Here is a 13534-nt window from a genome sequence, read left to right on the forward strand (position 1 = left end):
CCCCACCCCCCAAGACAGAAAACTCTCAAAAACAACCATGGAGGAAAGGCCAAAAAAGAAATTTAGGAGAACAAATAGGACAAAAAAGCAGCACAACGAAACTGCAATGGCCAGACGACAACCAAAAAAAAAAAGCGTTTCGGGCCCAACAAGGCACCACAAACGTGGCAACAGGGCTGACCGGTACACCCCTCCGAACATTACATTTGGCTCAACATCACCACTAACCACACAAAAGGCGAAGCCGTTAACAGCCGAACCTGGGACAGTGCGCAGCATAGTGTATGATCCATCGATCCAAGGCCTTACTGGCACCGTGTAACTTTCAGGCACAAGGGGACCAGGTTTTTTCTTGGCGGGAGCGGGTGGATCATCAGCCGTCTAAAATTACACCCCAAAAATGCTCGCCTCAGCGTACGGAAAAAAAAGGCAAATTAACTGCGCCCATTGAACACCCAGGGAGCTGATGCCCCAGAATTTATGTAGTACTGATGCAATCAGGCACATCACAAAAAAAATAGGGTCCACACATCCTAAAAGTGTCTGTCGGCACAAAACTTGCAGCAACATCAGTATCCATATAAAATACAACTGTAGTCCACCTCGTAGTCCCAACCATCATGGAAGAGTCCTTCAAAATCAACGCTGCACTCACAAACACTAATGACAGTCCAAAAGGACTCCCCAGTAAACCATTCTGCCACAGCAAGCTGGCATCGCAAAAAGGCCAAACAGAAAATGGGTGCAAATGTTGTGCGACCATCACCAGATGTTGCCCTGATGACATCGCCTCAGGTACTACCGGATACAGCAGACCCTAGAACTCTCCCAGCACACACAGTCCACAAGCCGGCATCAATCCTCGGCCCGGCGCTCACCTGCCATTCCAATACAGGCTCCAAACAAAGCTCTTGCAGAAACAAAAGTCCATTCCTCAGTCCACATTCTTAAAAAATGAAGGTTGCCAACAGCTCCAATCCTATCTTTGTCGCCAATGAAGTAAACAGCAAAGGGGAGTCAGGAGAGTTCATAAGAAAGACATTTATTCGGCATAACAGCAGCATTTACACAAGACCTGGTTACACATCTCAGGGTCCTCAGTCCTTTCTGGCAGCTGCTGCAGCAGCTGGCCTGTTGTACTAATGCTGGTTAACTCACAACCTAATCAGCACAAGGGAACAATCGTTTCCAGCTGGATGGATGTTATAACCCCCCCCCCCCTCCCCCACCCCCCCCCTCCCCCGCCCCCCCCTCCCCCGCCCCCCCCCCCTCCCCCGCCCCCCAAGACAGAAAACTCACAAAAACAACCATGGAGGAAAGGCCAACAAAGAAATTTAGGAGAACAAATAGGACAAAAAAGCAGCAGCTGACTTGTTATACTAGTACTGGTTAACTCACAACCTAATCAGCACTACGGAACAATCATCCACAGTTGGATGAGTCCCATGCAGTGTTATAACAAATTGTAAGCCACTAGTATTAGTACCCGCTGCCAGATCTGTTTCGGTTGCTTCAAGCATTGGAACAATATTACACTTTCAGGTCTAGACACAGGCCAAATGGAAGTAGAAAATCACTTGTAAGGAATTTAATGCAGATTGGAAGCAAATGCTCTACTTCAAAGTCAATGCCCTTTTCTGTAATTTTAAATCATTCAATTCAAAGTCAATTCAGTCTTTGTTTTTGCAGTAGTCAGTTTTGATATCATTTTTCTATTCATTTGATTTTTTTAAATGTGTTTATCTCGACATGACTGATTTGAATATATTGTATTAACTCTTCATCAGTTCCAGCACATTGGTTTGAGTAGCAACAGCACTGTTTATTATACAAGGTGTAAATAGGTTACCTTTAAATGAAAATAGAACCAGTTTTCAAATTAAAACCCTATCAGTATGTTACAAAGTTTTGTCTTTTAATAACAAAAGAAACTCCCTTTGGCCTCAAGTAAAAAGAAAATGGATGCAGTGTTCATTTGTAAGGTTTAGATCTCATTCCAGACTCTGAACACATAATTGCAATGAAGAAATTAGCTTAGCCTACCAATAGAGTCTTCAGTAACAGTTGCAAATATGGTTCTCCTTCCAGAATTTTCAATGCGTGTAAATTAATTAGAATCATTTCAGAAAAACAAATATTTCTATTGACATTAACTGCATTATACTGGCTGTTATACAGGTCAATGTTCTTAACTCTATTTCCATCAGGGACCGCATCATGTCTACCATTTGACTTGTTGGATTTAGTGTTGAATAGCATATTAATTTGGGTGTGCAAATAATACAAAAATAACTAGACTCTGAATACTTTTTTCTTATTTTTTTTGCAACAAGTTATTTTAAAATATTGCTGCTGAGGCCCACTCAGCCACGGCAGTATTAGCAATTGGAAAAGCTGGTATGTGTGCTATCATTTTGGGCAGTACACCAGCAAAGTTTTTTAAATATCTTCCAATCTTAGGTCACTATGGTGATTTGCTCAGATTAAACTTTTCAAAGTGATGCCAACACCAAACAATAATACTCTGCTGGGTAACTTGCCACACAAAAGCTATTTAGTACAACAAGCTGAAGAATTACATTGATTACAAATTAGGTGATAGACCCAACATTCCTCATTTGGATCCCTGCCATGGTAAGGTGAAAAAAAGAGAAATGAGGACGATTTTCATATTTTTTCAGGTCTATATTAGCCAGGTAAAAACTGAGTAAATAGCACAATAAATCAGAACGAGTCTAAAATTGGATTGTTTTACAATGTTTTATTGACCTCTTATGGAAACCTTTTGCAGGTTACTTGTTTTTGCAAACACAGATTCTACACAGACATAAATGCCCTCTAACTGTCAAGGCTGATTAGTTAAAGGGTGATGTTCTTTCTAAGGTGCACGGTAGCTTCTCTGGAAAAAACTCTTCTTCTTGATCAAACAAACAATTTCAACACAGCAGTATTCAACTAGTAATAGCCTGTGAAGGTCATCAGGTTTTAATAACCTGTCCAGTAGTGCTTGCTGTAGTTTCACAGTCTTATTCACTGTGGGAATGCTGACTCAGTGCAGGAACACATTAAAAATATCTTCTTTGGAACTGAACAAATCTTACCTTCTCTCTTTGAATATTATTTTGTGAAATAAATATTCAGTACTGTATTAAATAAGATTAAAACAAATCAAAAAATTCAATTAACGTTTAACGCACTGAAACAGCTGATTTAAAACAAAATTTTAATATTTCAACGTCAAACATTAATAACTACCGTGTTCAAAATATCTATCCAATTCACAACAATGCAGAATTAGTCTCCAGAACAAACCTGAAGCAAAAAACAAATGGGGCATTTCTACAAATAATATGCGACAGTCTGTTCCATGTTAAAGGCTGACAGAAATTCAATATCATTTTTGATTCTCTCCAGGTCTGATTAGTATACTTAAGCATTCTAAGACTAAGATTGCTGGATATCCAAACTACTGTGGACAGCTAATTTCCACACACTATCTTTGGAAATCTTGCAGTGAGCTGAATTCCAAGGTAACAAAGATTTACTCTTACTTTTGAAGACGTAGAGTCACACTCCTGACAGATCCAACCATAGCCTGTCTGTTTTGGGGACTTCTTCAGTGGTGGGTCGAGGCAACCAAAGTGGTAACAGAGTCTGCATTCATCACATCTAAACAGGAGAATTTTACGATAAAATTAGTTTTATGATCCAGCAAATCAAATCAAAACAGGGCAGCACGGTAGCACAGTGGTTAACACAGTTGCTTCACAGCTCCAGGGTCCCAGGTTCGATTCCCCGCTGGGACACTATCTGTGCGGAGTCTGCATGTTCTCCCCCTGTCTGCATTGGTTTCCTCTGGGTGCACCGGTTTACCCCACAGTCCAAAGATGTACAGGTTAGGTGGCTAGGCTATGTTAAATTGCCCTTAGCGTCGAAAAAAGGTTAGGTGGGGTTACGGGGATAGGGTGGAGGTGTGGGGTTAGGGTGGAGTTATGGGCTTAGATAGGGTGCTCTTTCCAAGGACCGGTGCAGACAAGAATGGGCCGAATGGCCTCCTTCTGCACTGTAAATTCTATGATTAAGAAATAAAGTTGGAATTCAACCATCAACTACTTATCCAGTTGGTTTCGCAATTAAGATCTTGAGAGTGGAGACAGAAAAATAACAGACTTATAAAACTTTTGACACCAACAACTTCCCCTTCCTGCAACACTGACCCCAGACTCGTCAATGAGATCATCTCTGCAAGATAAAGTGCATGAGTCATATAATATCTTAAAAATTGAGTTTGTAGATAACTGCCTCATCTTCAATAAATCTCAAAATAATTCTGGAAATACTTAGTAGTCAGACAACAGTGAAGAAGTAGCCAATATTTCTGGTGGATGACCATTCGCTAGTTCTGAAGATCATTAACCTGAAATTGACCTGTGTGTCTCTCTCCAAAGATGCTGTTTGACTTGCTGAATATTTCCAGCATTTTTTGTTTTTATATTAGACTCACAGCACTTGCAGTAATTCTTTCTCGGCTGAATGCGTGGGTTTCCTCTGGCTGCTCTGGTTTCCTCCTACAAGTCCCGAAAGAAATGCTGTTAGGTAATTTGGACATTCTGAATTCTCCCTGTGTACCCGAACAGGCGCCGGAATGTGGCGACTAGGGGATTTTCACAGTGACTTCATTGCAGTGTTAATATAAGCCTACGTGTGACAAAAATGACATTCCATTTGCCTTCCTAATTACTCGCTTTACCTAACTAACTTTTCCTGATTCATGCATCACAATACTTAGATCTCTCTATACCCCAAGAGTATGCTGTTTTCTATTTTTCCTGCCCATGTGGACAATTTTACATTTTCCCACATTATACTCCATCTGCCAAAGTTTTGGCCACTCACTTAACCTATCTATATCCCTTTGCAGCCTTATGTCCTCTTCACAACTTACTTTCCTACCCACCCAAGTTTAGCAACTACATATTTCGTCCCTTCATCCAAATCATTCATATAAATGATAATTTGTTGACGTCCCTACTAAAAATAAAATCAAAAGAGCCAAGATGAACTACGAAAGGAAACTAGCAGAAAACATTAACACTGATACCAAAAGCTTCTATAAGTATATAATAATAATATAACAATCTTTATTGTTGTCACAAATAGGCTTACATTAACACTGCAATGAAGTTACTGTAAAAATCTCCCAGTCACCATGCTCCAGCGCCTGTTCGGGTACACAGAGGGAGAATTCAGAATGTCCAATTCACCTAACTAGCACATCTTTCGGGGCTTATGGAAGGAAACCGGAGGAAACCCACGCAGATACTGGGAGACCGTGCAGAGTCCGGACAGACAGTGACGCAAGCAGGGATTGAGCCAGTACCCTGGCACTGTGAAGCAACAATGCTAACCATTGTGCGACCAAAGAGGAAGAGAATAGCAAAAGTAAATGTTGGCCCTTTAAAGGATGATACTAGGGAGGCAATAATGGGGAACACAGTGATGGAGGAGACACTGAACCTATATTTTGTCTCTGTCTTCACAGTAGAGGATAATAAACATTTTCCATAAATTCAGAGTAACGTGGTGGAATAACCATCAGTAGGGAGAAAGTATTAAATAAACTAATGGGATTAAAGGCAGATTAGTCTCCGGAACCTGATGGCCTGCACTATAGGGTATTAAAGGAGGTGGCAGAACAGATAGTGGATGCATTGGTTATGATATTTTAAAAATCCCTGGATTCTGGAAAGGTTGGTGGATTGGAAACACGCTAATGTGACACCTCTATTCAAAAAGGGCGAGAGGCAAAAAGTAGAAAACTATAGACTGGTTAGCATGACCTCTGTGGTGGGGAGGGTGCTGGAAAGAATTATGAAGGAGGAAATGACTGAACATTTGGAAAGACAAAGCTCAATCTACCATGGTCAGCATGGTTTTATGAAGGGACGTTGTGACAAGGTGTTACATGAAAGACTGATCCAGAAGGTGAGATTGCAGAGGATTGAGGGTAGAGTACTAGATTGGATTGGGGGTTCGCTGATTGACAGGAAGCAGACAGTCGGAATAAATAGATCCTTCTCTGGCTGGCGAACTGTAACTAACGGGGTGCTGCATGGGTCAGTCCTCGCATCCTCAACTGTTTACAATCTATATAAATGATCTGCAAGCAGGGACAGAGTGTAACATAGCAAAATTTGTGATGATACTAAAATAGGTGGGAAAGAAGGCAGTGAAGAGGAGATAATGCGTTTTCAGACAGATATAGATAGGCTTGGAGAACCGGCCAAAATTTGGCAGGTGTAGTTTAATGTGGATAAGTGTGAGGTTATCCATTTTGGCCGGAAGCATAGAAAGGCAAATTATTTAAATGGAAAGCCGATTCAAAATGCATCTGGGCAGAGGGATCTGGATGCCTTTGTTCATGAATCGCAGAAAGTCTGTGTGTAAATACAGCATGTAATAAGAAAGGCAAATGGAATGTTAGCGTTTATTGCAAAAGGACTGGAGTATAAAAGTAGAGGAGTGTTGTTGCAATTGTATAGGGTGTTGGTGAGACCACATCTGGAGTAGTGTCCAGTTTTGGTCTCCTTATTTGAAGGATGTGGTGGCCTTGGAGGCAGTTTAGAGGAGGTTTACCAGATTGATTCTGGGGATGAAAGGGTTGACGTATGAGGAGATATTAAACAGTTTGGGCTTATATCCGCTGGAGTTAAGAAGAATGAGAGGGGATCTGATCAGGTTATATAAAATACTAAGAGGATTGATAAAGTAAGCGTAGACTAAATGTTTCCCCTTTTGGGGCAATCTAGAATGAGAGGTCATAGATATAGGTTGAGAAGCAATAGATTTAAAACTCAGATGATGAGGAAGAACTACTTCTTGCAGAGGGTGTTGAACCTGTGGAAGTCGTTTCCCCATAGTGTGGAGGAGTCTGAATCATTAAATGGTTTCAAGAAGGAGATAGATATATTTTTGATAAAACATGGTTAAAGGGATATGGGGAACAGGCAAGAGGTGGATTTGAAGCCAGGAAGAGATCAGTCATGATCTGATTGAATAGTGGAACAGGCTCAAAGGGCTGAATTGACAACTTCTGCTTCTAATTCCTATCTTTCTGTGTCCCTGCACTGATCGCTGAGGTACTCTAATCAATAATCTGGCCAAACTGACTTAGAATGCTACTACTAGTAACTAACCATTTCTCATGTTCACCATACCATTCACTTATTTTACTTCATACTGTCCTTTTGCCATTGCCATTGTATGCAATAGAGTACATAAAAGAGTTCATACTATCCAGGGTATTGTCAAACAAACTAATTGTGTACAGCTATTTGTTAAGGGAAGATTGCCTAAGTAGCAGGAACTTTGGTTACTCAATCATTCCACATCAATCTGAAATCTAATTAAAACCAACTAACTCTTTAACAATACCCTCCTGAAGAAAAGAATGAAAAAATCTGTGACTTATGTCTGATACATACATCATTTTAAAAATTGAAATAATTAATATATCATATATTAGTTATATTAATATATAACTAATATATCTAACTGCTTTTTGTATACTGTCTTTAAGCATTTTATAATTATGCCAGATTCCAACCAGTGGAGGGTTTCCCCCCGAATCCTATTGACTCCAGTTTTGCAAGGGCTCCTTGATGCTGTACTTTGTGAAATACTGCCTTGATGTCAAGGGCACTCTCACCTCACTCTGGAGTTCCACTCTTTTGTTTGAACCAAGGCTGTAATGTGGTTAGGATCTGAGATTTTTAATATAATTCCTCTTGCAAAAGAAGGGAAAAATGTAGATCTTCCAATCAGCATTTTTAACAGTAGTATAAAATGAATTACTAACAGCTAAAATGACACTGATCAGAAAATCCAGCCATTCATATCTTCCATTGAAGTGAGCGAACAGTTTTGAACATTCATAATATTTAATACACAGCAAGTAAAGTAGTATATTTACAGGAAAATATGCATCCCTACAAATTAAACCATTGCTCTGGGTTAGTAAATAATAATAATAATCTCGGACAGGGAAAGAATGTCCTGCAATTTCTGTGGACACTTGGTACTTGTGAGGCTATTTCATTCAGTTGTGCCAGTTTATCTAAATTACTAAAGCCAGGTTATTGCCTGTTATAAGAAAAAGCGCTGGTATACTCACTGCTCCCCAGTAAAATTAACTCTAAAAGTAGCCTACTCTTGACACTCTCAATATTCCAAGCTTGTAAAAAAAAAGGATTGTTAAATCAGAGAAGGTAATGAAGTGCCAGCAACCTTTTCATGCATTACAGTGTAATGCTCCATCTTGTACATTTTCCTATTTGAAATTACATCATCAAATTTCTATGCAGTATATTTACACACATCAGTGATTCTTAATATTGTGGGATATATTGAAGTATGATTTCAACAGAATGAATATTTTAAATTTAAACTTTTTAGAGAAGCAATTTTATATTATCTGCTGTCTACCTTAAAGATAAAATGGGGCCAGTTTATGGACAGTATTATCAATGAGGCAGCTTATATTACTGTGATAAGCAGAATGCATTCCTTTCCAACATGCCAATATAAGAATATCAAAGTTTAGATCGATGAACATTTCTCTCTTCTGCTCTTCCCTCCCCAGCACACACATATTGATTTTAGATGACACAGTTTAGTCTCCAAAATAAATGCAAAACAAATGTATACTGTGGAGTTCTGCTTAAATATCTCACTTTAGTATATTTACCTACATTCTGTCAAAATAATTAATTTCAATTAAATATAGTAGGAAATCAAACAATCTGCATTTCACGATTCTCCTGTCGTTCTTAAATCTGAAGAACCTAGTCAGTACTATTAAAAAAATAATTCTCAATAACTTGAAATTTATCTTTACAGTATTGCGTAATGTGCTCATTTCTTGACCACAAACCTTACTTCCTGTTGCCACGATTGTTGGTCATGTTTGACAACATTTAGAATTGTAAAAGCTGAAGTCAAATTTCCCATTCAGCCTTGCTATGTAAATTGTTTATAGGCTCAACGTGTGATAGTTCTGTGGACTTAAGTTTCTGAACTCTCTTCTCCCAACTCTTGCGACCATCTTGTGTAATATATCTTCATGATACATACACCTAGAAAACCTAAATCCATAAACTCACCATGGGTTATAATACTAAACAATTTGCTAGTTACATAATTAAAAGCATTGATGATCTTATGTCACAGAAATAGTTCCACTTTTCTGAAAAACTGATATGCTTAATGCAGACAAAGCTACCAACGGCCATTTTTTTCCAGCCACTTTAAGGATAACATTACAAGTAATATTTATAATATGAAACATATAAAATTAAACTCTTGAAACAAATCCTGAATTTATCAATACATTAATAAATGTATGGTCCACGGGGCAGCTAATTTTGTAAAGTAAGAGTGGATGGAGGCTAGGGCAGTTGCATGCTCCTCCTGTAGGATGTGGGTGGTGAGGGATACCACTGGTGTCCCCGCTGACTATACCTGCGGGAAGTGCACCCAACTCCAGCTCCTCAGAGACCGTGTTAAGGTACTGGAGATGGAGCTGGAGGAACTTCGGATCATCCGGGAGGCAGAGGGGGTCACAGAGAAGAGTTACAGGGAGGTAGCCACAACAAAGGTACTGGACAAGAGTAGCTGGGTTACAGTCAGGGGAAAGAAAACTAACAGGCAGACAGTGCAGGGATCCCTCGTGGCCGTTGCACTTCAAAACAAGTATACCGTTTTGGATGCTGTTGGGGGGGATGACCTACCGGGGGAAGGCCCCAGCGGCCAGGTCTCTGGCACTGAGTCTGGCTCTGGGGCTCAGAAGGGAAGGGGGGAGCATAGAAAAGCAATAGTAATAGGAGATTCAATGGTTAGAGGAATAGATAGGAGATTCTGTGGTCGCGAGCGAGACTCCCGAAAGGTATGTTGCCTCCCGGGTGCCAGGGCCAGGGATGTCTCTGATCGTGTCTTCAGGATCCTGAAGGGGGAGGGTGAGCAGCCAGAAGTCGTGGTGCACATTGGTACCAACGATGTAGGTAGGAAAAAGGGTGTGGAGGTAATAAACAAGTTTAGGGAGTTAGGCTGGAAGTTAAAGGCCAGGACAGACAGAGTTGTCATCTCTGGTTTGTTGCCGGTGCCACGTGATAGCGAGGCTAGGAATAGGGAGAGTGCAGTTGAACACGTGGCTGCAGGAATGGTGTAGGAGGGAGGGCTTCAGGTATTTGGATAATTGGAGCGCATTCTGGGGAAGGTGGGACCTGTACAAGCAGGACGGGTTGCATCCGAACCAGAGGGGCACCAATATCCTGGGGGGGAGGTTTTCTAGTACTCTTCGGGAGGGTTTAAACTAATTTGGCAGGGGAATGGGAACCGGATCTGTAGTCCAGCAACTAAGGTAGACGATAGTCAGGACGCCAAAGCACATAGTGATGCAGTGGGGAAGGTAACAATGACAAAGGAGAGTACTTACAGGCAAGGAGATGGGTTGAAGTGTGTATACTTTAATGCAAGAAGCATCAGGAATAAGGTGGGTGAACTTAAGGCATGGATCTGTACTTGGGACTACGATGTGGTGGCCATCACAGAAACTTGGATAGAAGAGGGGCAGAAATGGTTGTTGGAGGTCCCTGGTTATAGATGTTTCAACAAGATTAGGGAGGATGGTAAAAGAGGTGGGGGGGGGGGGTGGCATTGTTAATTAGAGATAGTATAACAGCTGCAGAAAGGCAGTTCGAGGGGGATCTGCCTACTGAGGTAATATGGGTTGAAGTTAGAAATAGGAAAGGAGCAGTCACCTTGTTGGGAGTTTTCTATAGGCCCCCCAATAGCAGCAGAGATGTGGAGGAACAGATTGGGAAACAGATTTTGGAAAGGTGCAGAAGTCACAGGGTAGTAGTCATGGGCGACTTCAACTTCCCAAACATTGAGTGGAAACTCTTTAGATCAAATAGTTTGGATGGGGTAGTGTTTGTGCAGTGTGTCCAGGAAGCGTTTCTAACACAGTATGTAGATTGTCCGACCAGAGGGGAGGCCATATTGGATTTAGTACTTGGTAATGAACCAGGGCAGGTGATAGATTTGTTAGTGGGGGAGCATTTTGGAGGTAGTGACCACAATTCTGTGACTTTCACTTTAGTAATGGAGAGGGATAGGTGCGAGCAACAGGGCAAGGTTTATAATTGGGGGAAGGGTAAATACAATGCTGTCAGACAAGAATTGAAGTGCAGAAGTTGGGAACATAGGCTGTCAGGGAAGGACACAAGTGAAATGTGGAACTTGTTCAAGGAACAGGTACTGCGTGTCTTTGATATGTATGTCCCTGTCAGGCAGGGAAGAGATGGTCGAGTGAGGGAACCATGGTTGACAAGAGAGGTTGAATGTCTTGTTAAGAGGAAGAAGGAGACTTATGTAAGGCTGAAGAAACAAGGTTCAGACAGGGCGCTGGAGGGATACAAGATAGCCAGGAGGGAACTGAAGAAAGGGATTAGGAGAGCTAAGAGAGGGCATGAAAAATCTTTGGCGGGTAGGATCAAGGAAAACCCCAAGGCCTTTTACACATATGTGAGAAATATGAGAATAACTAGAGCGAGGGTAGGTCCGATTAAGGACAGTAGCGGGAGATTGTGTATTGAGTCTGAAGAGATAGGAGAGGTCTTGAACAAGTATTTTTCTTCAGTATTTACAAACGAGAGGGGCCATATTGTTGGAGAGGACAGCGTGAAGCAGACTGATAAGCTTGAGGAGATACTTGTCAGGAAGGAAGATGTGTTGCGCGTTTTGAAAAACTTGAGGATAGACAAGTCCCCCGGGCCTGACGGGATATATCCAAGGATTCTATGGGAAGCAAGAAATGAAATTGCAGAGCCGTTGGCAATGATCTTTTCGTCCTCGCTGTCAACAGGGGTGGTACCAGAGGATTGGAGAGTGGCGAATGTCGTGCCCCTGTTCAAAAAAGGGAATAGGGATAACCCTGGGAATTACAGGCCAGTTAGTCTTACTTCGGTGGTAGGCAAAGTAATGGAAAGGGTACTGAGGGATAGGATTTCTGAGCATCTGAAAAGGCATTGCTTGATTAGGGATAGTCAGCACGGATTTGTGAGGGGTAGGTCTTGCCTTACAAGTCTTATTGAATTCTTTGAGGAGGTGACCAAGCATGTGGATGAAGGTAAAGCAGTGGATGTAGTGTACATGGATTTTAGTAAGGCATTTGATAAGGTTCCCCATGGTAGGCTTATGCAGAAAGTAAGGAGGCATGGGATAGTGGGAAATTTGGCCAGTTGGATAACAAACTGGCTAACCGATAGAAGACAGAGAGTTGTGGTGGATGGCAAATATTCAGCCTGGAGCCCAGTTATCAGTGGCGTACCGCAGGGATCAGTTCTGGGTCCTCTGCTGTTTGTGATTTTCATTAACGACTTGGATGAGGGAGTTGAAGGGTGGGTCAGTAAATTTGCAGATGATACGAAGATTGGTGGAGTTGTGGATAGTGAGGAGGGCTGTTGTCGGCTTCAAAGAGACATAGATAGAATGCAGAGCTGGGCTGAGAAGTGGCAGATGGAGTTTAACCCTGACAAGTGTGAGGTTGTCCATTTTGGAAGGACAAATATGAATGCGGAATACAGGGTTAACGGTAGGGTTCTTGGCAATGTGGAGGAGCAGAGAGATCTTGGGGTCTATGTTCATAGTTCTTTGAAAGTTGCCACTCAAGTGGATAGAGCTGTGAAGAAGGCCTATGGTGTGCTAGCGTTCATTAGCAGAGCGATTGAATTTAAGAGCCGTGAGGTGATGATGCAGCTGTACAAAACCTTGGTCAGGCCACATTTGGAGTACTGTGTGCAGTTCTGGTCACCTCATTTTAGGAAGGATGTGGAAGCTTTGGAAAAGGTGCAAAGGAGATTTACCAGGATGTTGCCTGGAATGGAGAGTAGGTCATACGAGGAAAGGTTGAGGGTGCTAGGCCTTTTCTCATTAGAACGGAGAAGGATGAGGGGCGACTTGATAGAGGTTTATAAGATGATCAGGGGAATAGATAGAGTAGACAGTCAGAGACTTTTTCCCCGGGTGGAACACACCATTACAAGGGGACATAAATTTAAGATAAATGGTGGAAGATATAGAGGGGATGTCAGAGGTAGGTTCTTTACCCAGAGAGTAGTGGGGGCATGGAATGCACTGCCTGTGGTAGTAGTTGAGTCGGAAAATTTATGGACCTTCAAGCGGCTATTGGATAGGTACTTGGATTAGGGTAGAATAAGGGAGTGTAGGTTAACTTCTTAAGGGCAGCACGGTAGCATTGTGGATAGCACAATTGCTTCACAGCTCCAGGGTCCCAAGTTCGATTTCGACTTGGGTCACTGTCTGTGTGGAGTCTGCACATCCTCCCCGTGACTGCGTGGGTTTCCTCCGGGTACTCCGGTTTCCTCCCACAGTCCAAAGATGTGCAGGTTGGGTGGATTGGCCATGAAAAATTGTCCAAAATTCTATGATTAACCTAGGACAAAAGTTCGGCGCA

General features: G+C 41.8%; 1 protein-coding gene across 1 annotated transcript in view; it reads right to left on the reverse strand.

The window, feature by feature from the left end:
• The window catches only part of phf14 (PHD finger protein 14), a 303809-nt gene that overhangs the window by 64426 nt on the left and 225849 nt on the right, over window positions 1-13534 (reverse strand). Inside the window, 1 exon segment of the mRNA XM_038796438.1 lies at window positions 3552-3669. Within this exon segment, the coding sequence (XP_038652366.1) occupies window positions 3552-3669 (118 nt within the window).

Source organism: Scyliorhinus canicula, chromosome 5 (assembly GCF_902713615.1).
Source record: "Scyliorhinus canicula chromosome 5, sScyCan1.1, whole genome shotgun sequence".
Lineage (NCBI taxonomy): Eukaryota > Metazoa > Chordata > Chondrichthyes > Carcharhiniformes > Scyliorhinidae > Scyliorhinus > Scyliorhinus canicula.